Genomic DNA, 25,727 nt, shown 5'->3' with positions numbered 1-25,727 from the left:
AGTGTAATTAATTATACTACAGTTCAATTTGAACTTGAAAGCCATTTTGCAAGATAAGTCTTTCCTCTTGCTGTGTCTTATTTAGTGAAGCTAAAGAGCGACTACTCAGTATATGGGATTGCTCCTCTTAAAGTTATAATAAATATGCATTTGTGAAACAGTGGCTCTCTGGCTCACCCATGGGCCCAGGAATGGTAATATAGGATCAGGCTGCAGTGGTGCTTGGCCATTTGTGTTTAGGAGTTTAGTATTACTAACAATGTAATTACTAACAATTACTAACAATGATTTTACCTAGAAATAAAGCTGAGTGGAGCGTCATATTAGCTTCTCAGTTAAAATTAATAGAGGTAATAGTACAACACAGTTTTCCACTAAAACCGTGAATTTCCAAAATGTTTGGAAACCTTTGTGAAAAATTGGAACATCTTAACCTCCATTTTCCCTACCATATTCTAAAATCTTGAAAGCTGCACTGAACAATATGTATTATTTTTTATGTTTATTTTTATCTTCTTTCTTCTCAATGCCTTCCCCTACCCTGCCTCTCACTCCCTCATAAGTTGGGGCCAATGGCTAACTTTTATATTTTCTTTCTTGGGAAAGACTTAATTGTGATTTTAAGACTTCTCATTTTTTACATTTGTGTTTTTTTGCTTCATTTTGAGATCCAGTGGGATAGGCAACCTCAAAAAATATACAGAAGAAAATTCAATGAAAGTTATAGGTTCTGAGCAGACTGTTTCAAAAATTTGAGGTTTTCCACTTAGATTTAATTAACAGTAATTAAGTGACCTCCTGTTTGGCAGTGTTCACAAAAAAGAAATAGCGAAAAGGGGGGGAAACACGATTATATAGCCAAGGTGCAGATCCAGATGTTTGTTGTAATATTTTTAAGTATTCGAGTGACTTGAAAACTATGTAGATCAGTAGCTCATCAAAATGCTTTCTCAGAAAAGAGGGAGAAAGACAATCTGACCGGGTCTGGTTTCAGGGCTGCTTGCTTGAGTATCGCCTGGCAAAGTGTCATGGGTGACCCACTATACTTAACAAAGCTGGTAAGAAATGAGTGTGTCTGATGTCTTCTGGCTTTTCACAAGTGCTGTACATTTTTTTAATAAATAAAAACTGTGAATATATACATATAAATTATAAGTATTCCCCCTTTTTTATTTTTGAAAGTCAAAAAGCTCTACTTGGGTGCGTATTGGGTAAAAATTAGTTTGAAAACAGAACTGTTTCATTATAGATTCTGGATAATAAAAGAAAAACATAAGACAGTGTTTAAGATACTGAAGTTGAAATCACTTAGTGATAAACCTACTAGGTTTATAACAGTTTCCTGCCCATTTACAATGTATGGCTATGCCAAGAGATAGCTAAAGTATATACAGTGTTTGAACTGCACAGTGAAATATGTAACAATTTTGTTAAATATCTTACAATCTGTGATGCTTGGCAAAGAAAAAGAAATTCATATTGATTACCTGTCTTGACCTTTTTTAATCTCAGCGTATAATTGCACTGAAGGTTCATAATAAATTTCTTAAATTGATCCTCTACAGAACACACTTTCCCTTCTTCCAAAACAAGTGAACCATGCATGTTCTAACTTGCATATGAAATGTACCATGCAGAATGAAGACTGCAAATCTCCCTTCCTGATAACTTCCCCTGCCAATTTAAATTTAGATAGTATGTTTCAGCACCAGGACTTTTAGTCATTCTCCTGAGTTCCTGATAATACAGTTTTACTATTGCTTACATAGGTTGTAGTCAGATCACTTCATTATAAGGGAATGCAGTAGATCATATTTTCTTATATCAAACTGGGACAGTTTGTTATGGGCCAATAGAAAATTTTCAAGCTGAATAAAAAGGGCTTTTGACTCTTAGGATTCTCCTTTCTTCAGGTTAATCATATTTTTGTGTTCTTTTTCAAGTTAGGTTGTTCAGTACTTTTTGTGTGTGTCTCCCATGGTTTATAATATTAGTCATTTAATGGGTTACTGCATAAGTGGTTTGAGATTCTTTATTGTAGATTTTCTATCATCGTATCCAAATTCTATTGGTAAAATGCCTCCCCACGTCTTAAAATTCAACTGGTGAAATACAGAAGAGAGCAATCCATTGTTGCGTGGGTGAAAACCCAAGTTTCTGGTATGGTCGGTGATCTCTGTTTCATCCTAGAGAAGACCATATTGAGGGAATTGTCCCGATGTTTGGATGTCATTTATCATGTTTGCAGGCATCTGAAAGTCAGCATCAGTTATAGCCTGTAGGCCATAACCTGAGGTAGTGATGATCCTGAGGAGTGCGAAGAATCACAGGAAACTATGGATCGCTATTAAGGTATCAGGAAAGCCTTACAAAGAGGGAACTGTGTAAGCCTGACTTAGTAACTCAGACCTAACTACTGACAGATTTGGATAAATAACCTACTGGCTTGACTTCTTTTCTCGTGTTTTACTAACAGCTACTTCTAAATAAATATGGTCCCAGGATTTTGAAATTGTCCTTTCTAGCCGTATTTTTTTAAAATGGATGGAAAATGCTTATTTTTCTCAACTATTGCAGAGTTGTTTCTCTTAATATTTTATAATACTAATACCAAATTCATAAAAGGATATTTTGAATTACATTGTAGTTCATTATTCATAAAATAGGATGTATAATCTTTATCCTTGTTGAACTGTAATTAGAAATTGATCGCTAAAATCCTAACCAGGACCCTATCCTAACCTAGAACATGTTTGCAGTTGTCCACATTGTGTCCTGGTTCTTTTTTACACAAGACCCAGTGCAGGTAGTGTCTTGGTAGGTAGGCAAAAAACCATAAGCTTATGTTCAGACAGCTTCTGTGTCTTAATGATAAAGCCGCAACTGGCCTCTATGCATACAAACCTTAAGGTAAAAGTTATTCTCGTCACTAGTTCATAGTCTTTCAAAGGCTGCTCTGTGAAGAAGGTGGAAGATAACCAACCGGTATTATTTTTTAACCTGGTATTCTGCTCAGAGTAAGAAAGGGATCACTTGGGACCTTGTTCCTCACGTACCTTTCATGGTTCCTTTTGGGCGGGTAGAGATTAAAGATTGTCTCTATAATTTCAGGGTGTCCCTTTTAAACTAGCTCTGTGATACTGAAGAGAAAACATGGGAGTGGCCAATATGTATTGGTAGGAAGACACCCTAAATGTTCTCATACTGTGTCAACAGTTGTAAGGTTTTGAGGCCATTAGGTCTCTGGAGAAAGCTGCCTTGGCTGTCCCCTACCCCGTAGCTTTTTAGACTCCAAGAACTGATCTTGGGGTTTTCTTTTTTGAAGCTGTTTTGGCACTAATTCCTCTTGGTGATGACTCATAAAACAAATATTGTTTTTCACATAGTTCCTGAAAGAGAAAGAGGCACTAATGAAAATGTCATTCTTAATTTACAGTATTTAAAAATGTGCAGGCTATAATTTTTTAAATCACCCTGGGGCTTTAATGTTTTAGCTCTGCAAAAATAGACCAAGGTTTATTGCAGCGTTTCCACGTGCCATGAAATTCAGTGCACCACAGACCTTTGATCAATCTCATGCAAAGGGTAAGGTGGGGTGCCTTCTTCTCAGAACATAATCATGGCATTCCTGTCTGCAGGGAAGGATTCCAAGGATAGTCTTACATAGAACTACTGAAGATTACATCCCAGATCCTCTTTCATTTCTTCCCTTTTCTCAAACTCTGCTTACCAATATGCCTATCTATATTTATATCTACATATTCTGCTTTCTGCATTATCCCCTCGCCCCTGCATTAACCAATTCATTTCTGCAACATTATTCCCATCAGCATAAAAACATGCTCTAGTATTTTATGTTTATTTAAATAAACACCTTTGAGGGCTTCCCTGGTGGCGCAGTGGTTGAGAGTCCGCCTGCCGATGCAGGGGACGCGGGTTCGTGACCCGGTCTGGGAAGATCCCGCATGCCGCGGAGCGGCTGGGCCCGTGAGCCATGGCCGCTGAGCCTGCGCGTCCGGAGCCTGTGCTCCACAACGGGAGAGGCCACAACAGTGAGAGGCCCGCAAACCGCAAAAAATAATAATAATAATAATTAAATAAACACCTTTGAACCTGTCTCTCCCCTTTCAAATATCCTGTCCTATAATTTAACCAGTTCATCGAGTGGCTACAACATGCCAGGTGCTGTGGATGGAGGAGATAAAGAGTCTGGCTTTCAAGGAGCTTACACCTTAACAGGAGCCAAGCACGTAAGCATATAATTTCAAGCAGTAAGAGTGCTAAGGAGAAAAGTAAACCAAGAAAGGGAAAAAGAATGACTTAGTTGGGGTCTGGGGGACTGTATCATACTGCTGGCATCTCTAAAGATCAGGTGACATCTGATCAGAAACTGGAGTGAAGTTAGGGAGGGAACCATGTGAAGGATTGCAGCTAAGTGCTGTGTTGCGGAAAGTCCAATATGGCTAGAGCATGGCGAGTACCTGAATGACAGACGTGAGGTTGGAGGGGAGGGTAGCAGCCATAGTTAAGAAGCTTGAATTTTATTCAAATTGTAGTAGGAGCCATGGGATTTTGAGCTGAGGAATGACGTTTTTAAGACCCATCTAGGGACTTCACTGGTGGCACCTGGATAAGACTCCGTGCTCCCCATGCAGGGGGCCCGGGTTCGATCCCTATCAGGGAACTAGATCCCACATGCATGCTGCAACTAAGAGTTCTCATGCCACAACTAAGGAGCCTGCCTGCCCCAACCAAGACCCGGCACAACCAAATAAATATTTTTTTAAAAAATTTAATCCCTGAGCCTCAGTAAAGTCCTCAGACGATTGCAGCCTTGACCAACAGCTAGATTGCAACTTCCAGGACCAGAGCCATCCTGCTAAACCACTCCTAAACTCCAGACCCGCAGACACTGTGTGAAATAATAAATGTTTATTACAAAAAATAGATAAAAGATCCATCTAACTGCTGCATGGAAGGTAGCGTGCAGAGCGCAGGAGTTGAAAGAGGAAGACTAGTTCGGAGGTGAGTAAGTCCAAATAAAAGATGGTGGCTTGGATTTAGAACAGTACTGGTGGAAAGCGTATATTCATATGTTTTGTTAACAGCTAACAAGACTTACTGATATTAGCTGTGGGGTGAAAGGAGTAGCGTGGATGAACCCTAAGCCTCTGGCCTCAGAAGTTCCCCCCAAGCAGAAGACCCGTGGAGGAAATGTGACTGGGTGATCAAGGGGACTGGAAATCAAGAGTTCTGTCAGATTAGAGATGCCTGTTGGATGTTCCAACCACAGATGTCAAGTGGACAGTTGGATTTCGGAATTCGAAAATCAGGTAAAAGGTCCGAGACTAGAGATAATCATTTGGGAGTCATCAACTTATGGATGGCTGGTAAAGCCACGGGAATATATCCAAGAAGTGAGTGTAGATGGAGATCTAAGGATTGAGCCCTGGGCGTTATGGTATTTGAAGGGAGGGAGGGAGGAAGGGGAAGCAGCAGAGACCAAGGAATGACTAATGAGGTAGGAGGAAAACCAGGAAACTAATACTCCAGAAGACAAGTGGAAAAAAAAAATGTTTAAAGATAGGGAGCATGAGGGCCTGGGCACGTGTTGCTGGAAAGTCACATGACACGGGAACTGACCCTGAGGTTTGGTAACTCGGCAGAAGTCGTGAGTAGCCTGGGGAGTCAGAAAGCAGGAAAGAAAGCCTGAGAGCAGTAAGTTCAAGAAAGAATGAGAGGTGAGGACCTGGAGACAACAGAGCGCTCTGGAACTGAAAAGTGGGCAGGGAGTGAGTGGGTACCGGGTGGGGAATTTGAGATTTGAGGTCTAGGGAGGTATGTTGTTTAGGATGGGGAGTACTGCAGCTCTGTGTGTGTGTGTGTGATGATAATCCCATAGAAGGGGGAAATTGATGACATGCTCAAGACAAATGAAAGAACTGGCTTTTGCACCGAGAGAGAGAAGGTGGGCATAGATGTAGGTAGTTGAATAGATGGTGTGCAGGATGAAGTGGGCTCTTTCTTTCTGTTTTCTCAGTGAACTAAAAACCCAAGACCATCAGCAGAGAGTGAGGAAGTGGGAGGGAGTGCTGGAGGCTTGAGAGGGGACAGGGTGTGAGGCCACCATCTTGGACAGTAGGAAAATCAACTGACCAGGGCCATGTGGTAGGTTGCAGGACATTCCTGAAGACCTACTTGAGACTTATGTTCATCAATTTAAAACTGGACTTGTCAGTATAGTTGGGTGTATCTCAAGCCAAGTTCCTTGGACGCAGGGATAAAACAAGCTAAGAATTGGCTTAATCAGAATTAAGGTTTGCCTGAATGGAGGGAGAGAGGGCAGGGTAGAGGAAGGGGTGGTGCATGGGATCTAAGGAAGGTAAGAAAGGAAGTGAGGACACGGGTGATGACTCTTCAGTGGATTCCCAGTCCTGGTAGGTGCTTGAGAGAGTGAGCTGAAACGCAGAGTGGGCCGAGGGTGAGTGGGATGCTTGTGAAAGGAGCAGCAGTGGGTAAAGACAGTCGAGGTTATGATCATCCTGTTTGCTCCCCTTCCCAGCATCATCCAGTCCCTCCTTCTGACAACACTCCTCTTGGCTTCAGTGATACCATATTCTCCTGGCTCCTCTCCAGCCTCACCGTTGGCTCCTTTTCAGTCCTTTCGATACTCACTCTCTGCCTGTTCTCTACGTGTTGGTGTAATCCAGGGCTTGGTCCTGCACCTCATTCTCCTCTCTGCTCTCTGACTAGATGATCTCATCTGGTTCCATAACCTAAATACCACTTACCCGAATCTGACCCTGACTCTGAGTGTCTCCGGAATTTCATACTTAACATATCCAGCTGCCAACCAGTACTATATCCATCTGATGTCTAATGGACGTCTCTGTAATCCTTCCAGCCCTGAAACCTAGTTCTGAAAGGGCTCCCCTGTGTTACCGTCCATGCAGTTTCGCAAGCTAAAAATTTAGGTACCACCCTGACTACTTCATTGCCTTACTCCTATATCCAGTTAATTCATTAATTTATTCATTTTCAACAATGAGCTTCAATTATATGCGAAGAAATTATTCCAGGTGCTGGGAAACAACAGTGAACAAAGTATACAAAATTCCCTGCCCTCAAGGAACTTAATGGAGTGAGAGGAGGTAGACAAGAAACCAAGTGAAATATAGAAGGTACCAGCTTTGGGGGAAAAACTGAAAAAAGAGAGTGGATGCAGAGTTGGGACATGATTGTGATTTTAAATAGGGTAACAGGACAATTCAGAAGGAGATAAAGTGGTGAGACAAGTGGATATCTAAGGGAAGGGAACTCTAGACAGAGGAAACCAGGGCAGAGACCGAGTCTTGAGCATTGCGTGGTGTGTTTGGGATGCAGCAAAATGGCCAGTGCAGCTGATGAGAGTGAAAGAGGGGGAGAGTAGAAGGATATGTAGGCTGTACGGGCCATCAAAGCCGCTGGAGGATTTGAGCAAAGGAATAGCTTGATCATATTTAAAGGGATCACTGGCTGCTGTGCTGAAAACAGATCAGAGGGGATGGAGGCTGAAAACAGGACCAGGCAGGTGGTTACTACAGTAACGCAGGAGAGAGCACGGTGACTCAGATCAAGGGAGGGGCAGTGCAGGTGGCAGGCTCTGGATCTATATTTTTTTTTAAATACATTTATTTATTTAATTTATTTATTTTTGGCTGCGTTGGGTCTTCATTGCTGCATGCAGGCTTTCTCTAGTTGCAGCAAGCGGGGGCTGCTGTTCGTTGTGGTGCGCAGGCTACTTATTGCAGTGGCTGCTCTTGTTGCAGGGCATGGGCTCTAGGCGCACGGGCTTCAGTAGTTGCAGCACAGGGGCTCAGTAGTTGTGGCTCACAAGCTCTAGAGCACAGGCTCAGTAGTTGTGGCGCAGGGCTTAGTTGCTCCGAGGCATGTGGGATCTTCCCAGACCAGGGCTCGAACCCGTGTCCCCTGCATTGGCAGGTGGATTCTTAACCACTGCGCTTCCAGGGAAATCCCTGGATCTATTTTTAAATTAGAGCCAACACTGTCTTCTGAAAGATTGAACATGGGGTGGGAGGGAAAGAGTCAGGGGAGACGCCAAGGTTTGTGACCAGAGCAAGTAGAAGGATAAGGTTGACATCAACTGAGGTGGAAAAGTCTGCGAGTGGAGTAGGTTTGGGGAATATTGGGGTTCAATTCAGATCATGTTTGTAATATTTGTTAGACATTTGAAAAGAGTTGGAGAGCAAACAGTTGAATAGACAAGCCTTGTGTTCAGGAGAGATATTGAAGCTGGAGATGTAAATGTTGGATTCAGTGGCATATGGATGGTGTAAAGACCATAACTTTGAGATCAATGAGCCAGTGAGGGGATAGAGGAGGGGTCAGAGGACGAAGCCCTAGGGCACACCAACTTTAAGACAGTGAAAGATGAGATGGAACCAGCAGAGGATGCTGAGGAGGCGTGACTGGTAGGAGACAGCCAGGAGGCCAGTCCCTGAGGGCAGTGAAGCAAGTATTTTGGGAAGGAGGGCGTGCTCACCCCAGTCAGTGCTGGGGATGGTCACTGCATGAGCTATTAAGACAATGGATGAGAACTGATCACGGGGTTTAGCAACATGGAGGTAACCAGGATGTTAAAAGGAGCAATGACAGTAGAGTAATGGCCATAAAAGTCTCATCAGAGCAGGTTCATGAGAGAATAGGAAGAGAGGAATTGCTGACAGTGAATATAGAGACAACTCTGAAAGAACTTTGCTATAAATGATGGCAAAGAATACAGGTGAAAATAAATGATAGCAGGGCAGGACTTCCCTGGTGGCACAGTGGTTAAGAATCCACCTGCCAGTGCAGGGGACACAAGTTCGATCCCTCGTCCAGGAAGATCCCACACGCCACGGAGCAACTAAACCTGTGCGCCACAACTGCTGAGCCTGAGCTCTAGAGCCTGCGAGCCACAACTGCTGAGCCCACATGCCACGACTACTGAAGCCCGTGTGCCTAGAGCCCATGCTCCGCAACAAGAGAAGCACTGCTATGAGAAGCCCGCACACGGCAACCAAGAGTAGCCTCCGCTCTCTGCAACTAGAGAAAGCCCGTGAGCAGCAACGAAGACCCAACACAGCCAAAAATGAATAAATAAAAATAGATAAATCTAATTAAAAATATGATACAAGAGCAAAACCTAGGGAGGAAAATGGGATCAAAAGATTTTTTTTTTTTAAGCTGGGGAAAAAAATCACACAAGGTTGCTCTGCTGATGTGACCTAGAGATCTAGGAGAGAGGGAAGGTACGGATGATGCAGGGTGATCAGGGAGGACTATTGGGGAATGTTCTGGAGAAGGGAAGGGCAGAGGGCATGAAGTGGTTGGCTTCACATAGGAATGAGTTAAAAGATAGAACCCAGAGGGATGGTGGTGTATTTGGATGCAAATACTGATGTGTGGGTTGAGGTGGAAGGGTAAGGAAGTTCCCTTTCTGATTGTGTTCATTTCTTCCGTGAAGTCAGGAGCAAGGCTGTTGGCGGGAGTGAGGACGGCTAAGGAGGTGGGAGGTTTCCAGAGAGAGGCTGGCATTGAGCAGTTGTCTAGGAGAGACAGTTCATGGACAAGGGACATGGGTGATTGCCAGGTAGCATGGAGGGGGCCTCTTGAGGTCAGTCAGGATGATTGAACCTGGGCCCCAGCCCTGTGCTCGTGTGCTTTCTCAGCCATGTTCAGCTGTGTGCCTGCAGACGCTGGCTTGGCACGCCTTAAAGTAAATGAGGTCACGTCACTCCCCTGCTGAAAATACTTTAGTAGCTTCCCATTGCACTTAGAATGAAATCCAAACTCAGTCTGTAAAGCCCCACACGTCAGTCTCCACCGACTTACCCACTGGATCTCAAAGATCGCAGCCTCCTGAGCATCTTTTGGTTCCTGGAACAGGTCCAGTGTGTTTCTGATTTAGTCTTTGCACTAGCTGTTCTCTGCCTGAATTCTCCTTCCCCCTACCTTTGCAGGGTTGGCTCTTCATTACTGCTCAGATTTTATCTTAAATGTTATCTCTCAGATCACCAATCAAAAGTACCCCCCTGGGCTTCCCTGGTGGCGCAGTGGTTAAGAATCCGCCTGCCAGTGCAGGGGACATGGGTTCAAGCCCTGGTTCGGGAAGATCCCACATGCCGCGGAGCAACTAAGCCCGTGCGCCACAACTACTGAGCCTGCGCTCTAGAGCCTGTGAGCCACAACTACTGAGCCCGCGTGCCACAACTACTGAAGCCTGCATGCCTAGAGCCTGTGCTCCGCAACGAGAAGCCACCGCAATGAGAAGCCCGCACACTGCAATGAAGAGTAGCCCCCACTCGCCGCAACTAGAGAGAGCCCACGCACAGTAACAAAGACCCAACGCAGCCATAAATAAATAAACAAATAAATAAATAAAGTACCCCCTACAATAATATACCACCTCAAGCCATTAGGTTGGCCACTACCAAAAAAAAAAAAAAAAAATAGAAAATAACAAGTGTTGCACTACTATACATAAAATAGATAACTAATATGGGCCTACTGTATAGCACAGGGAACTCTACTCAATACTCTGTAATGATCTATATGAGAAAAGAATCTAAAAAATAGTGGATATATGTATATGTATAACTGATTCACTTTGCTGTACAGCAAACACTAACACAACATTGTAAATCAACTACTCTAATAAAAATGTACAACGAAACAAAAACCCCAAAAAACAAAAGTACCCACACACACACACACTTACTATCTTAATTCTCATGGCATTTTTGCTCACTGATTAATGTTATAGCACCTAGAACAGTGCGTGGCACGGAACAGGTGCTCAGTAAGTATTTAGCGAATAAATGAATTTGGGTGAGTGAATGAAGGAATGACCACATAAAATGAGCTGCTAAAAGTGAAAAATAACCTAAGTCTCAGAACTAAAATATTTACAAAACATTAACTTGTTAGTTTTCTCTAATTGTTTCCACTTAAACTGGGGAAAAGAATGAAAGTCACAGCTGAAACAGCACATATGGCAAATGTCCCATTTTGTGTTTGTGCTTGTAGCTGGCAGGGCACAAGTTCAAAATGAAATCCTTTCAAATTACATTATTGCTGAAATCTTTTCTGACCTCTCCACTGAGTCATTGTTTATCTTACAAGAAACTTAACAACTTTGGAAGAATATTTGTTTTCTCAGCCTTGTAGAAATAGAAGGAAAAGGAGCCAACTCCAAATATGAGAAAGGAAAATATCAAGCGGTATGGAGTACCAAATTTGAAGTTAATTTGATATTATAAATAGTTTCCTTTCTTGCTGCTTAGAAAATCATCGGGACATACACATCTGGACTCTTTCCCTGGGGACAAAAGTTGATTAATTGTTTCATTAACTCCGAAGTTCATGAAGACTCCCTTAGCTCGGCAGTAGCCGTCCTCCATCTCTGAGTTCACTTCAACTTTCGTGTCCTCACAAGTCCCCGGGGGCTTTCCACCACCCCCCACGTTCACTTAGCTAGTTCGATCACTTTTCAATACCATTATGTATTTTATTTCTATTTTTGCCTCTGCCATTTCCCTCCAGGGAACCTCGTTTAACACACATACTTCATACATAACTTTGGTCAATTTATATCATTCAGGCTGCTTACATTTTCATTTTTAAAGCATTTGCCAACCTACTGCTTCAAGCTAAGGCATGTCCCAGGCTCTTTGATGTTGCAGAAATCGGAGTTAGCCAAGATTTCTGAAGGCAACTGTTTCCTTTCTGCCCTCAGGTACTGGGCTTTCCCCACAAAAATGCATCCCTGGTAGACACTGCTGCTTGCTCCTCCTAGAAATGAATTTGAAATGTTTGCAGAATTGTTTTGCCACCTCGTCTTTCATAATTCTCACCTGTGCCCTTATCTCTATTTGTTCTTCTACACCAACCTCCTGGTACTTGTGGAATCTGTCTAGGGGTGGGTAGTACTCGGGCTTTTGGATCTCTCCTAATTTGCAATTTAAAACTTTCTTGGAGAGGGTCTGGATTTAAGTTTGAGTAATTCAAAAACATTTCATAATGCAGAGTTTTGTTAATTTAGACAGATTTCTTCCCCACCCCGAATTCTGAATGAATGAATATGTTTTGTTGAGTTTTAGACACCCAGATCACTATGTTCTTACGGAATGTCTTATTCTGGAGGCCTACTGGATGGAAAGATTGGCTTAAGTTTTGTCTTCAAATTTGGTTTGAAATTTGATCCATTCTGACAGCCCCATATTAAAAAAAAAAAATCTAAAAGTTTCTTAACCTTAATTCGTTGAGTACATTCTGCCTTCAAGTTAGACTTTTTAAAAAAGAGGGCAATGAGGAGTGATTCTTAGTTTCGTTCAATGAATTCATTACTGCTTTCTCCCTGCTTCAATTTTTTAGTTAGTACTGCTCACAAGAATTGTAACAAACCTTTATTTTTAAAGGCATTCTCTACCCCAGTACATATGCCCTTCCTTTGCACTTGCCAGCACAGTGTATTGCAGTGGTCTGTTTTCTGGTCTGCCTCTCCAAATAAAGGAGCTATGGGTTCTTTGTCTCCTATATTTTCAGTCTTTTCCTAAGACAGTGTCTACTCCATAGTAGATAATCAACAATGAGTTGAATGAATAATCTCTGAAGTTGCGGGCAGGGAGTGGTATGGTGCAGGCCATATGTCTCCCTTTTCTGAACACATACCTCTTGCTGTTGCACAGATTGTTAGATCATAAGATTAAATCTCGTCTGTGATCCACAGATCAAAACTTGTTGTGGTTTATATTGTTACCCCTAATCTAATCCCCACACACAATGAATTCAGCATTGGATTGACCACAAGGTATCCAACTGAACAGTGGCTACTTTTTAATCATCTGCTAGGAATCAATTTCAAGCTAGGCACTGTAGAGGTTACATATGAAAGGTAATGGGCCAAGACCATTCCCAGATGCCAAAACTTTATAACCTACTTAATGAAGGAAGTGAAATCACTGGAGTTTTAGCTAAGGCAATATAAAAAGAAAATGGGGGGAATTCCCTGGCAGTCCAGTGGTTAGGGCTCCCCATGTCCACTGCAAGGGTCACAGGTTCGATCCCTGGTCAGGAAACTAAGATCCTGCATGCCCTGTGGCGTGACCAAAAAAAAAAAAAAAAGTGGAATTAGAAAATATTGATGATCCTGGTGAAAGGAATACTATCAGGGCTAGGGTTACTCAAGGCTTTGAAGATGAGGATTTGCATTGGCCCTTAAGGCATAAGGCTATAGGGTTAACTCTTCAAAGATAACTCTCATGTTACAGTTTACAGATGAATGCACTGTGTTATCAAGGTCTGAGGCTGTTAGTTATTTGAATCATGTATGTGTAATTAATTGTCGTTCAGTTTCTGTGCTCTCCAAGAAATCCAATTATTTGACTTCAACTTGAATAGAGCCAGGCAATGCTCTGGCCAGGCCAAGGAGATAGCCGGCTTTCCTGACAATTATATTTCTCTTTGTAAATGAATACTTTTCATTTTCATTGAAGGCTTTCAAAATAGGACCTTATCAGCATCAAAAATTATCCCTACAGTTGACATTTACCTTGAGTTAAGAGAAAAGTTCTTCTGCTTACTAAAATGAAATGTCTTTAAAATGTAAACCTTTTTTTTTTTTTTTTTTGGCCACCCCTCTCGGCTTGTGAGATCTTAGTTCCCTGACCAGGTATTGAACCCGGGCCCTGACAGTGAGAGTGCCAAGTCCTAACCACTGGACCGCCAGGGAATTCCCTGTAAACCATTTTAAAGTATATAAGGTACAAAGTAAAAAACATCCATATTCCTACTTACTTCATACCCTAATAATAATAAAAAAATATTGTATAATACTAATAAGCCAGGATTAAGAGCTCAGTCTATATATTTGTACACATACCTACGATCAATTCACCTATCAGGTTTACCCTTCCTTCAGACAAAAGCGGAAGAACCACTACGCCCACAATTTCTGCAGCCATCATACATTTCTCTCTACTGTAATGAAAGTTGTTTTAGAAGAAAGGCACAAACTGTAATTATGTAGTTTCCTCCTGTTATATTAAAGTCCACGAACAAGTATCCCTACATTTTTGGGCAGAATGATTAAATCCTAGGAAGAGCAACAAGTTCCCCTTCATTCCTGGCCCCTGTGCATCCTCTCCTCCCCCAGGCCACAGTTTCAACAGTCAGAGCTGTGAGACCTGCTCCTAAACGGGAGTATTCTCCAGGCCGCTGCTATGTCAAATTGTTCAAGCTGTCTCTCCCTATGAATTTTATTTAACCAGTGTTCTAACTGCCTATTCATGTAGGAAACTCTTTATCTTTCTTAGTGCACTTTGTGCCATATTTGGAATAATTGTAGACATTTAAGCCCAAGAGTTTTCCTGGTAACCTTAGCCTTAACAAGTGTTTAGAGACCTACAAGTGTGATAGAGGTGGAAGGCTGAAGCCCACGGTGCTAGCACAAGGCAAGCATGACATTCCAGGACCACCTGAAACCCCAAGCAACTCCCACCCACTGTGTGGAAAACCAGAGATGGGCGAGGTTCTTCAATCATTACTGCAAAGAGCTTTGAAAGTTTCACTTGTTAGAAAGCTCTGCTTATTCTAATTCCTTAGCTGAATTAGCCAAATTAAACGCATGGCAGAGAAGCTCGAATTATGCTTTGAGATATGGTTTCTCCACCAAAGGGAATATCCTAAAAAATTTCAGATATTATTATTATTCCACTGTATATAAAAGCTGAAGTTTTGATCAAAGAGTGTTGTTTGGAGAGCAGTGCACATAATACTCACTCTTTTGCCAGCTCCATTGATATTTGTTCCAAAGAGCATCCCTTTGTTTCGGGTATAAACACAACAACAAAAACCAGAGATGCTAGACTCATAATTGTATATATAAAGCACACACATGGCAGGCCAATGAGATCTAGAGAGGACAAAAGAAATTGGTTAGAGATGCATTTTGTGTTGCTTTCATCCCATTTGTGGACAGCTGCTTCTTACAGCATATATGAAAACATGTATTTTCAAACATGCTGGTTGTACCCAGGGAAATAGCAATCACAAATTAAAAATATAGCCAGCCTCTGAAAGTTTCATTTTCACAAACAACCCCAGCTTTCTCTGGTAAAGTGAATAGCAGTCTTGTAAATATCACAATTTAAACCCAATGCCATCTTCTTGGTGAACATAATACTTTTCGTTTTCAAAATGGTAATAGAAATGCTCATTGCCAAAAAAAAAAAAAAAAAAAAAAACGCAGAAACACATAAAACAGAAGGTAAACTATCTCCTCTCTCCTCATCCTCTACCATTCCTCTCTTGGGAATCCCCGCCATAGCAGTTTGATTTCTACTTGGTAGACATTTTTAAAGACCTATTTATACAGATGGACTCTTCTTGGAATGAGCTCCCCCTTCTTTTCTCTGATTTGATAAATCGTTTCCTGTTGGCAATATTTCATCATTTTAGTAGCTGGCAGTATTTGTAATACTGCTTCCTGGATTCAGAGAAAAAAGGTGATAATGGTTCGAATGAAAGGCATTGACTTGCTAAGATGCATCAGCAAGAAGCAGGACCCTCCAAGTTCTGATGGATCTCACCCGCCAACCTAGTTTTCCCTCTGAGCGCTTCTAGCCAGAGGTACAGTCCCTTTGTAGTACTGACCAAGGTCAAGGTATGTTAGCTGGTGAGAGGTGGCCCCCGATGCGCTTGAGTCTGCCCTTGCACTGCGGCACCCCAGGCTCAGCGGAAAGTCCAGTGTGGCCAGGAGCAGGGAGGAGGAGGCTGGATTTTTTTGAACACAGGCTCAGACCAGCCACAGACTGAAACAATGCAAATAGCCCTTAGCGGCCACAAATCACAACTGGTCAGTCGGGAACATGGACTGAGCAGTTATGCGGAAGGCATTTGGTAATGCAAAGTGGAAGGAGCTATGCATATTAACCACTTATAGGTCAGCTGTGCTGAGGTGGGGAGAAGCAGGGAGAAGGAACAGCTCTGCAGTCCTTCTGGCGATTTTAATTGAAGTCCGCTCCCTCTGTGCTTTTCTTGCTGCTAACACAGGGTTTTGTCCAAGACAGTGCTTAATAAAGTGCTTGGAGAATTGGTCCTTCTTTCCTCTCTGGGGCATAAAACCAGAAAATAAAAAGTGGAAAAAAAACCAAAAACCCAAAACGTCATCTCAGCAAACTTATATGCTCTTCTGTTTGAGTATTTTCAGTAACAAGGAGCTCATCACTTATCAAAAATGCACACTACATTGTGAGTCAGCCCTGTCTGTTTCAAACATATTCCTCACTCATTCCTAAGCCCAAGCCTACCTTCCGGGAACTTGGGTTCAGAGGTTCTGCTTTGTCCTCTGGATCAGCCTTCCTCATCCCTTCTTCACGAAAATGGCACAAATATTTGAATGCACCTCCATCCCTTGCTGAGCATCCTCTTGTCCAAGTCAAACTCCCAAACTCTTGCAACCGTTCTTCACAGACCATAGGTCACCTGCCATGTTATCCAGGTCGCCCTCCCTTGGTGGGCACACTGCAACCCTCGTCAAATATTTTACTCAGAGCTGAGAGCAATACTGCAGTACATACATTACTGCATAATACAGTATATACTGTATTATGAGCACAGCAGAGTATGTCTGTGTCTCTGGTGCTAAAAGTTGGTGTCCAAGGGCTTGCCACCAAGCAGAACCCTTATATCTTTTACTTGGAAAATTGATTTTTGAAAAGAAGTACAGAATTTCAAACTTAGTCCAATGAAATGTCATTTATAGGTTTGAGCTCATTCCAGAATTTTTTTTTTAATGAGTATGCTTTCCCAACATTTGTTCTAAGAGCCCATGCAGAACTTCTGAATCTTCATCAAGCTCGTCCTATGTATTAGCTATCCTTCCCAGAAATTCGTGTCGTCTTTATTCAACCTTCATCATTTCCATTCTTTCTTTTATATTTCTCCTTCTCCATATAAACAGTAGGTAAGTGTGTGTGTTGTGTGTGTGTGAGAAGGTGAAGAGCACGGGTCTATGTGTGTGATCTAAGCAGGAGACGTACGGTTGATGCAAATGACCAGTTCCTGTGTTTCCTTTCATCTTGGGCTATTTCCAAAAATGTAGGACATAAATATTTTAAAATTTTGTGTAAAAACCCAAACTGTGCTTAATTAATAACTCTAAAAGTTCATTTCCAAAAGTAGATATACTCCAAAAAAAGTCAACAAGATTCAGAAGTACTACATATAGATATATACTTTTTTGACTATACATCCACTTTTGAAATGGTATCAATATATATTATCTCTGTATTATAGATACTATTTAATATTTATGCATTATATATATACATATAAAAGGAAGGGACGAAAACTCAGCTCATTGGTCAGTTTTGGAGGATGCTGGGGAACTACCTCATTATTTTGAAAAGTAGAAAATAAAGAGAAAGTTTCAAACATTAATCTTGGCTTTCTTATATGATTCATACTTCGGGGCAGGCAAATAACTAATGAGAAGAAATTTCTCCTTAAGAGAAGTATTGCTGATAAAAAACTTAGTAGGAATAATGAAATGAAGATAACGGATCTGGGAAATGATCCTCAAAGGATGCAGGCATGACAAAGTGGGAGATAAGCACACAGGACATGCCTCTGATGGCAGGACACAGGCCATCACCTGGGAAGGAGTTTGCAAATAAACAAGAAAATCTAAATCTTTGTCAGCCTCTACATCTAAATAGCAGTTTACAGGAAACACAAAGGACAGAGGGTCACGTGATGTGACTACAATCGGCAAATCCAACCCCGGGGAAAACCCTATGAAACAAACGACCCAGTTTCTTCATTAAAAATATAAAGTGTAGGGGGAGGAGAAATGGAGGTGAAACGTACAGATTATGAGACATATCAATTAAGTATTTGGATTGTGATTCAAACAAACTATAAAAAATAATTATTAGACAATTGGAAGGATGTGAACACAGACTGGATACTTGATACCAAGAGACTATTAATAGTATAATATTTTTAGGTGTGATAAGGATGTTGAAGTTATAGTGTTTAAATGTCTTATCTTTTAGAGGTCCCTGCTGAAATTTTAGAGACAAAATGACATGTTTGGACAATGACTCCAAATAATTTGGGGGGCAGAGCAGGTGGGGTCATAAATGAAGACTGATAAAGTTTTAAATTGGGTGGTCAGTACATCAGGTTCACTACCATTCTCTTTACTTTTGAGTGTGTTGACGAGAAAATGTTTTTCAGGCGAGTGTGCTTCCCTAAGATTTGTCCTAAGAGCACAAAAGGCGTTAGAGGAAAGCGAGTTCTTACCTGTCACAGTCAAAAAGGTCAGAGAGATGAGGAGATTGATGCCCCAGTTCATGCTAGAAGTTAGAGCCATGGCTCGTCCTCGAATTCCACCAGGAAAAATCTCACTCAGCACCAGCCAGGGCACTGGAAGACAAGGAAGAGTGGGTGGGGGACAGCAAAGTGCTCAAAAAGCCATTGAAGCTGAGGGCCAGCCCACTGACCTCTGCCCTAGTCCCTCGTGATCTGTGGTTGGAGAGCAGGGCCATGTCCTTTTACAGGACGAGGGAGGAGAGAGTGTGCTTCCTCCTCACCTCCAATCAAGTGAGAAGGGATTCAGGAGAAACACTGAGAGAGCTTGACAATGGTCCCTGGAAGTAGAGGGAGGGACATAAAGGGCTGGTAGGGGACACTGGCCTGAGACACGCAAACAGAAAGGGCAGTGGCTAGGGCCATCTGCCCACGACAAGGGGCAGCTATGAGCCTCAGTGCCAGAACCCGGATCTATCTGCTTTCCTCTGGACCCTTACCTGTAACCTCCTCTGCCCCCGACCTTTGCCAAGTCCAACATCATAGCTACTGAGTGGGTAGGAAGTAGAGCCAGGAGGGCGGAGGAAGGAGGCTGGCTCCTCTCCCCTCCCCCACTTGGGCTTCCTGGCCTGTGGCAAGCTGGGTGGAGAGAAGCTCTCAATTAGACAGAGCTCCAGGATTCGGTGTTACGCCAGGCCAAACATTTGACTTTCTGAAAGGAGACGACTCTTGGCACGAAAACTGATCAGAGGACTTTTTATGATCTGAGAGTGACACAAAACATTATAGGACCTGCCTGACGGGATTAGAAAGGGCAGCAGAGGAGCAAATTAACTTGTCTTCTGCTCACAGCCTATCAAATCCAGTTTGCCGAATAGCTACCAGTTCTTCCAATGGGCTGAGACCTTTACAAACCTTATCTCATTTGATCCTCGCTGAATTCCTACCAGATAGGAACTATATCGCTCTCCCTCTTTTATAGAAGAGGAAATGGAGGCTTAAAGGAGTTCATAATTTGCCAAGGTCCCAGAGCTCAGAGGTGGCAGCAGAGGCAGCGCTGAGCCTGGGCAGCCTCTGGAACTCATGCTTTTTCATCTTGGTGCTCTCTTGGGGGTGGCTCAATAAATATTCGTTAATGAATACATAAATGTGGAGTATCAGCACCTCTGATTCTGAGGAAAGAAGGGCTTAGGAGCTGTCCCAGCCCTGCTCCCTGCTGGCTAAGTCACATTGTGTTGCAAAGCCGGTGTTCAGATACAGACCAGATGCATCTTCTTGCCCGAGAGGAGGCGGTGTGAGGGAAGAAGCGAGAGGCCAGGGAGCGGCCCCCCGCCAGCAACCACCTGGGCTGCCAGGGCCAGCCAGAATCCTGGAGCAGTCACCTGTGTCTCTGATTGAAAAGTCACCTCTCACGACAAGGTCATGCTCTGTAGAGAAAACACCTGCTTGGAGTAAATGTGCTGTTTTAAAGTAAGAAAAATATTTAAATTATACAAGAGGGCTGGAAACACATTTTTTTTCTTGATTATCTTCTCCAAGTGAATCTACGTAGGGCGGGGGCGAGAACCGTAACCAAAGGAACATGATTATTATTGTTCTAATTAATAGGGAATTCAAAAATAACATTCCAGATCCCTCCCCTCCACTCTTTCCCCCAGAAGACCTTCACTAGATTCTTGCAGATTATATCCTTGGAGACGGGTGCAAAGCTCAGGTAACCTTGCCTTGAGGTTTGCAAGACAGGGGATCTGGATCTGAGTAGAATGACAGCTGCATAATTCTGGTGAAGCCTTTGTAATGACCTGTCCTTGGGCAAATACAAGATGAAAGTATGTAAGTCCACTCTGTTGAAGATAAATAATCTATGCTGCAAGCCAATCCCCAGGCCCCTTCCTGCCTTGGGTATTTGGTGAGGGTAGGGGTGGAGCAGAGCGTTCCTTATGGTCTTTTGCTCTAGCAGCCGTGAGGAAAAGGTGGGGGAATGGACATGCTGATTTTCTTTGACAAGAGTTAGCACTGGTCTTCTTGATCTACTTCCATCCCCACTTCATCACCTCTGATATACCCCACTTCCCCTCCCCACCTTGCATCATGATGGCTTCTTGGAATTATTTGGTGGGGTTTGGGGAAAATCCTTTCCACGCTGTCCTCAGATGAGAATGAGTTGATCCTGCTGTTACAGAGAGTGGTGGATCTTACCAACAAGAAGATGGGACAGTTGCACAAAGCACTAGTTATAAGTGCTCAGTCTGAACTGTCAAGGGCTCACCTAAAAGCACCCAGCAACCACACTGAAGCCTGTCCTAGACATGCATTCAGTGCAGCAGCTGAGCCAAGTTCTTGGGCAGTTTAACCAGTCAGTGAGCAATGAACTGAATACTGAAAAACAGACTTCCGTCAGTCTCTGATGGGCCCTTGTTGTCAGGCAAAACTTACACCTGACATTTCCAAAAGTAATATATCATTGCTGAATGCGACTACTTCTTTTTTGATCTAGTGGAGAAAATTCAAGAATCGATGCCTTGGTTTTTGTAATATTGACAAACTGGATGTTGCAACAATTGACAAAGGTTTTGACAAGGATGGTTTCAACACCCCCAATATGGAACCTGTCAAGTCAAAAATAAGGAGAGTAAATAATTAATAAATATTTGTAAATTAATTTAATTAATTAATTAATTAATAATAATGTTAAAATAATTTTAACAATGATCTCAGAACCATAAAAATCGCAGGTTTTCAGATCCAGAGAGTGTGAAATAAAAATCTGAAAGTGGAACTTGCAGCAAGATAGAATTTACTGAGAGGGTAAAGTCTTTCCATGGAAGACTTAGGAGCAAGATGGTGCCAGAATCTTATAGGCCTCCATGTTGCCTGAAAAAGGGCTGTGAGCACCCAAAGCAGAAGGAATGGAGAAGCTCTTTCAATTCATAAGTAAAGAGCAAAGAGGTATAAATCATCACATGCAGATATATATTGGTATTCAATAATAACAGGTGGAAGTTTTTTTGTTGTTGTTTGAATCCCTAATGTTTTTCCAATGAGATGGCCTAATTTCTCTCCAACAAAAATCAAGCTATTGTCACATGCCACAGTAAAATGGTGGCTCTCTCTGGCTGTCCTCATTATCCCCTTCCCTGATGACAGGCCCACAGGGGGTGCTTTGCGCTATCTGCTCGTGAGGAATCCACAGAGTAGTCAGAGATATAATAACTCTTCTACAGTGAATGAAGCTACTCACTGCAGCTTAGCAGGCCCTGCAACAATTCTCCTCTATGCCTGTTATTTCACCTTTAACCCCATTATTCCAGGCCCACCTCAGCAATATGTACTTGTGTAAATGTCAGAGTCTGCACGTGTCTTTAAAGTCTTCTCTAGGTTACAAGGGTTGAGGAAATTTTGGTCTTGCTGGGAGCTAATTGTCCACAAATATTGAACCTCATATTTCACATGGCATTAAATCACCAGGGCTGCCCATCAGAACTTGCCTGATCCAGATGAAATCTGCAGAGTTTATGGCTGCACAGAGTGTCATAAAAAGACCATGAAGGACAAATACGTTGAAATGTCTTTGTTTGCAATGGAGGACATGAACTTGAATGAATAGGGCCAATCAGTGGAAATGGCTGAGCTCTGTCGCATATCAGCAGCCACACTTAGCTCCTCCCTCCTCCATATTTCAGCCACTGCTGAACATTTTTTTCCACTGAGGCTGTCATTTCTCTCCCTGTGCTTTCAGATTCAACCCCCGCAGCATTTCAGGCATGCTTTCCATTTGGCTTGAGCATTTTCTGAACCACCTGGCATGGCAGCCTCAGGTTTGAAAGACTCATGGAGGCCTTGAAACTCTTACCAGGGAACTCCTAGTAACTTTGGAGGAAGTTCTACACTTAGGCTGCAGAGTTCTCAACAACTTGATGGAGCCAGTGTCCTATACTTTGTAGGAGTGAAGCCAGTTAAATTATGGCCCTATAAGTTCCTTGAGTGGGAGAGTCTTGTCCTTTAAAAATATACTCCACCGTAGGCCACCATCTCCAATATCATCAGTGATACTGTAGCTTTACTTTATTTTTATTTTTTGTATTCTCCCTTTTCTCAGTCTCTCTGAGTTTTGCTTACTCCTGGCCTCTTTTAAAATACTTTTTTTTCAAGAATATGGTCTTGGATTACTTAACAGGAAAACAATGAAATAAAACCTCAATGTTCCCAATCTTTCTATCTTAATGATTTCTAGTCAGAACCAACCGAAATGATTTCTTAAAATATTTTTTAGGAAATTGGATTAAATGAAATAACCCTTAATAAAAAATGCCAGAGTTAAAAATGGAACCCTTTTGTGATCAGGTACTAATTGGGAATAAGAACGGTGGCAGTGGTCTCCAAACTTTCTTGCTTGTGTAGCCTTTAAAATAATTAGAAAAACTAAGTACTTTCTTTCATTTATAAATCAACATCTAACATTTTTTTACCATAAATTTAAATGACAGCAAAAGATGCAATTTCATTTTTAAACTCTATATTTACAGTAGAGAATAATTATATCACTCAAGTATTTCCAGTGGAATTTAAATACAATACCTATTTGATACTCATCTTCATCCATTTAAAAATATAACAATAAGGCATTTAACATAAAGTTGACATCATTTTCAAATAGATGAAATGTGGGGGACTTCCTTGGCGGTCCAGTGGTTAAGACTCCGCGCTTTCGATGCAGGGGACGCGGGTTCGATTCCTGGTCAGGGAACTAGGATCCCACATGCCCCGTGGCACAGGCCAAAAAAAAAAAAAAAAAGGGAGATGAAATGTACTGTTTTCAAGAATAATAAAAATAGATGGGGAGTTGAAAAAGTTTTTTAATAGGAGTGTCACTACATTCTTTAAATTAACAACAAAAGTTTGTTGTAATGATATATCAGCTGATAGCTTGATTAGGTCATCCTACAGTTTTGTTGAAAGTAAATTATTAGAAATATCTAGGCTTATGAGAGAATTATTATCTAGTCATTAGAGTCATTTTTCCATACCACACCTACACCAATATTTCCAACTGTCTTTTTCATTAGTGTTCCTAAGGTTTTTATAATTGGGGACATATATCATAATAAGATTTCTGGTGGGTAACAGGTGTGCTTTCTTTTAAGTGGAAGAATAGTTATCACTGGCAAGACAAGGAAGAAGAAATTTTAGGAAACAGACTTTTCCTAAAAATCGAAAAATTGATTTCCTTTGATGTATCATTGAAGGACTATTCCAGAAAGTAGCCTCCAGGATTATGCTTATCCCAATTTGCAGATCACTGAACTAGAGTTCAAAAGGCAAAACAAAAAAGGGAAGGAGATACAAGAAATTAGTCTTTTCTGGTTTACACTATAACTTGAATGTCATACTTCACATGTAACATTTTATGCTGTGCTTTTTTCATGAATGATGCTTCAGACTCCAATGAGAAAAGTATTAATAGTTTTTAATGTTACAGGTGTTCCTTGGAAAAATGCTTAACATTGTGTTCTGAAAAACAATAAAGTAACAGGTGAATGCTGTGTTTATTAAGATAGTGTTAAAACCCTAGTCTGTTTCTTTAATGTCTTTACTGTCTGATATTCATAATTTTCAAGGGCATGGGCCTATGATCATAGCGTGGGATGGAGAGGAAAGTTAAACACCGATGTATTATATTATGTGAAGAGTTGCCTTTGGTAATGTTGTAAATGGTGTTACTTCTCTTTGTTTAGCTGTGTTCATGCTACAAAAATGTAGTTTTAGACTCTTTGGTTCTATTAGGTACCACTGTGCATCATTTAACTCCAAAGAGGAAAGTGAGATTTAATTAGCTAAGGCACATATTTCTTTAAGTTTTTCCTCTTGCTTGGGTGCAAATTTAGTATAAAACCATTCAGATACTATTATTTGTTTACTTTGCATTATTGCAATGACTAACACCAGAGGACCATATAAATCACCACTTTAATCAAACAAAATCACTCTTAATTAACTGGGAAAAAAAAGGAACAGTATTGGTGTGAATATTGATGATAACTGAAATGTAAGATTTAAAAGGAAAAAAAAAGATTTGAAAGATATTAAAGGTAGACACAATTAACACAAACCCATTGTGTGAATACGATTGTATAATGGCTACATTTGATAATAAAATTCTCCTGTTTAAAGAATAATAATTTAATCAATATGCCTCTTCTCTAAGAGTATGTGATTATCCAAGAAGAATGATAGAAAAAGAGGGTGAGCACTAAAAAGTCTTTGACGGTGATGGTTTGGAATATTAGAGGCCTGGTGTCTAGGAGGAAATATGAAGAATATCAAAATATCTTTGAAAACATTTGATATAATTCTGGTCTGCAACCCTTTGTTCTAAACCCTGTATATCTTAGAGTGAAGCAGCTGAGTAAACTTCCAAATTAGAACCTGCTGTTCCACACCCCTGGAATTGTCATAATTTTTAGCTGTACAAACAACACATAAACAATTGCTTTTGGAAGAGCTGGAGATATTTAGGTATAAAGTCTAAATTCAAATGTTATGGCAGATGAGTCATATGCTTCCTACTGATAACCATCCTCCAAAAGACTGGTTAAACTCCATAAAACCAAACAAAACAAAAAGCTAGGCTCTACACTCTTTGTACCTTAAGAAGTTCTAATTTCTTGTTCTAAACAGAAAATTGGCCTTTTCAGAGTGTTTGAGTTGAAAGACGATTTTTCATGGGTCTCACATTTCAGCATGTCTCATGAGAAAAGGCACCGATTTTGTTCCAGGCTGTCTTTCTAAGGATGTTCATATAACAAACAACTTTGGAAGACAGAGTGTCCCCTCTAGAGCAAAGTTTTATTTACTATCCAGTAAATTAAAGATAATGTCTCCCTCCAGGGGAAAAATCAGGCTGGCTTACTGTCTATTATAAAAGATTTGGGTTCCCTAAGCTTGGGGTTCCTCTCCTCTAAAATAACCCAGTCTAGGTATAGGTGTCACCTGGCCTGGTTCATAATGCCCTGTGGGTATTGGGGCCTGGGGAATTTGTGCAAATGCTGGTAGTCTGGCTATGGCTATTGTTATGAATAATAAACTGTCCTTTGTCTCTGACCAAGGAGTCTTGTGTCTTTTGTCAAAATCCATGAAACTGAGGCTAACTTGTAAGCTTGCAAGTGGGCTCAAATATCAGCCAGTTTACAGTTCTTGAGAATTTGATTACTTGTGGCTATGGTAGGATTTTTCTACAAAGATCTTTTATTGCTATCATTAACTTTAGACTTCCAGCTTACATCTGAGAAATTTAACGTGATTGTTAAGCCTGAGATAATCCACTGAAATATTTCTATAAGCTCTAACACTAATTAAGTAAACAAATTCCAGGC

The 25,727-nt window shown here is 41.4% G+C and overlaps 1 protein-coding gene across 3 annotated transcripts in view; it reads right to left on the bottom strand.

Moving 5' to 3' along the window:
* Positions 1 to 2,018: 2,018 nt before the first annotated feature.
* The window catches only part of SLC2A12 (solute carrier family 2 member 12), a 56,432-nt gene continuing 32,723 nt past the window's right edge, over positions 2,019 to 25,727 (bottom strand). Inside the window, exons 3-6 of one of the 3 annotated variants that reach the window (XM_049695610.1) lie at positions 18,349 to 18,471; positions 14,821 to 14,953; positions 13,926 to 14,019; positions 2,019 to 3,389 (exon numbers count right to left, since the gene is read on the bottom strand). In XM_049695610.1, coding sequence (XP_049551567.1) covers positions 3,285 to 3,389; positions 13,926 to 14,019; positions 14,821 to 14,953; positions 18,349 to 18,471 — 455 coding nt within the window. In that variant the 3' untranslated portion in view covers positions 2,019 to 3,284. Of the gene's footprint in view, positions 3,390 to 13,925; positions 14,020 to 14,820; positions 14,954 to 18,348; positions 18,472 to 18,854; positions 20,964 to 25,727 lie in introns of those variants that run through there. The other 2 variants (XM_004263806.3, XR_007470691.1) reach the window with 2 other exon arrangements.

Source organism: Orcinus orca, chromosome 12 (genome assembly GCF_937001465.1).
Source record: "Orcinus orca chromosome 12, mOrcOrc1.1, whole genome shotgun sequence".
Taxonomy (NCBI): domain Eukaryota; kingdom Metazoa; phylum Chordata; class Mammalia; order Artiodactyla; family Delphinidae; genus Orcinus; species Orcinus orca.
Note: the sequence above shows the minus strand (reverse complement) of the source record. Positions and strands in the feature narration are given on the sequence as shown.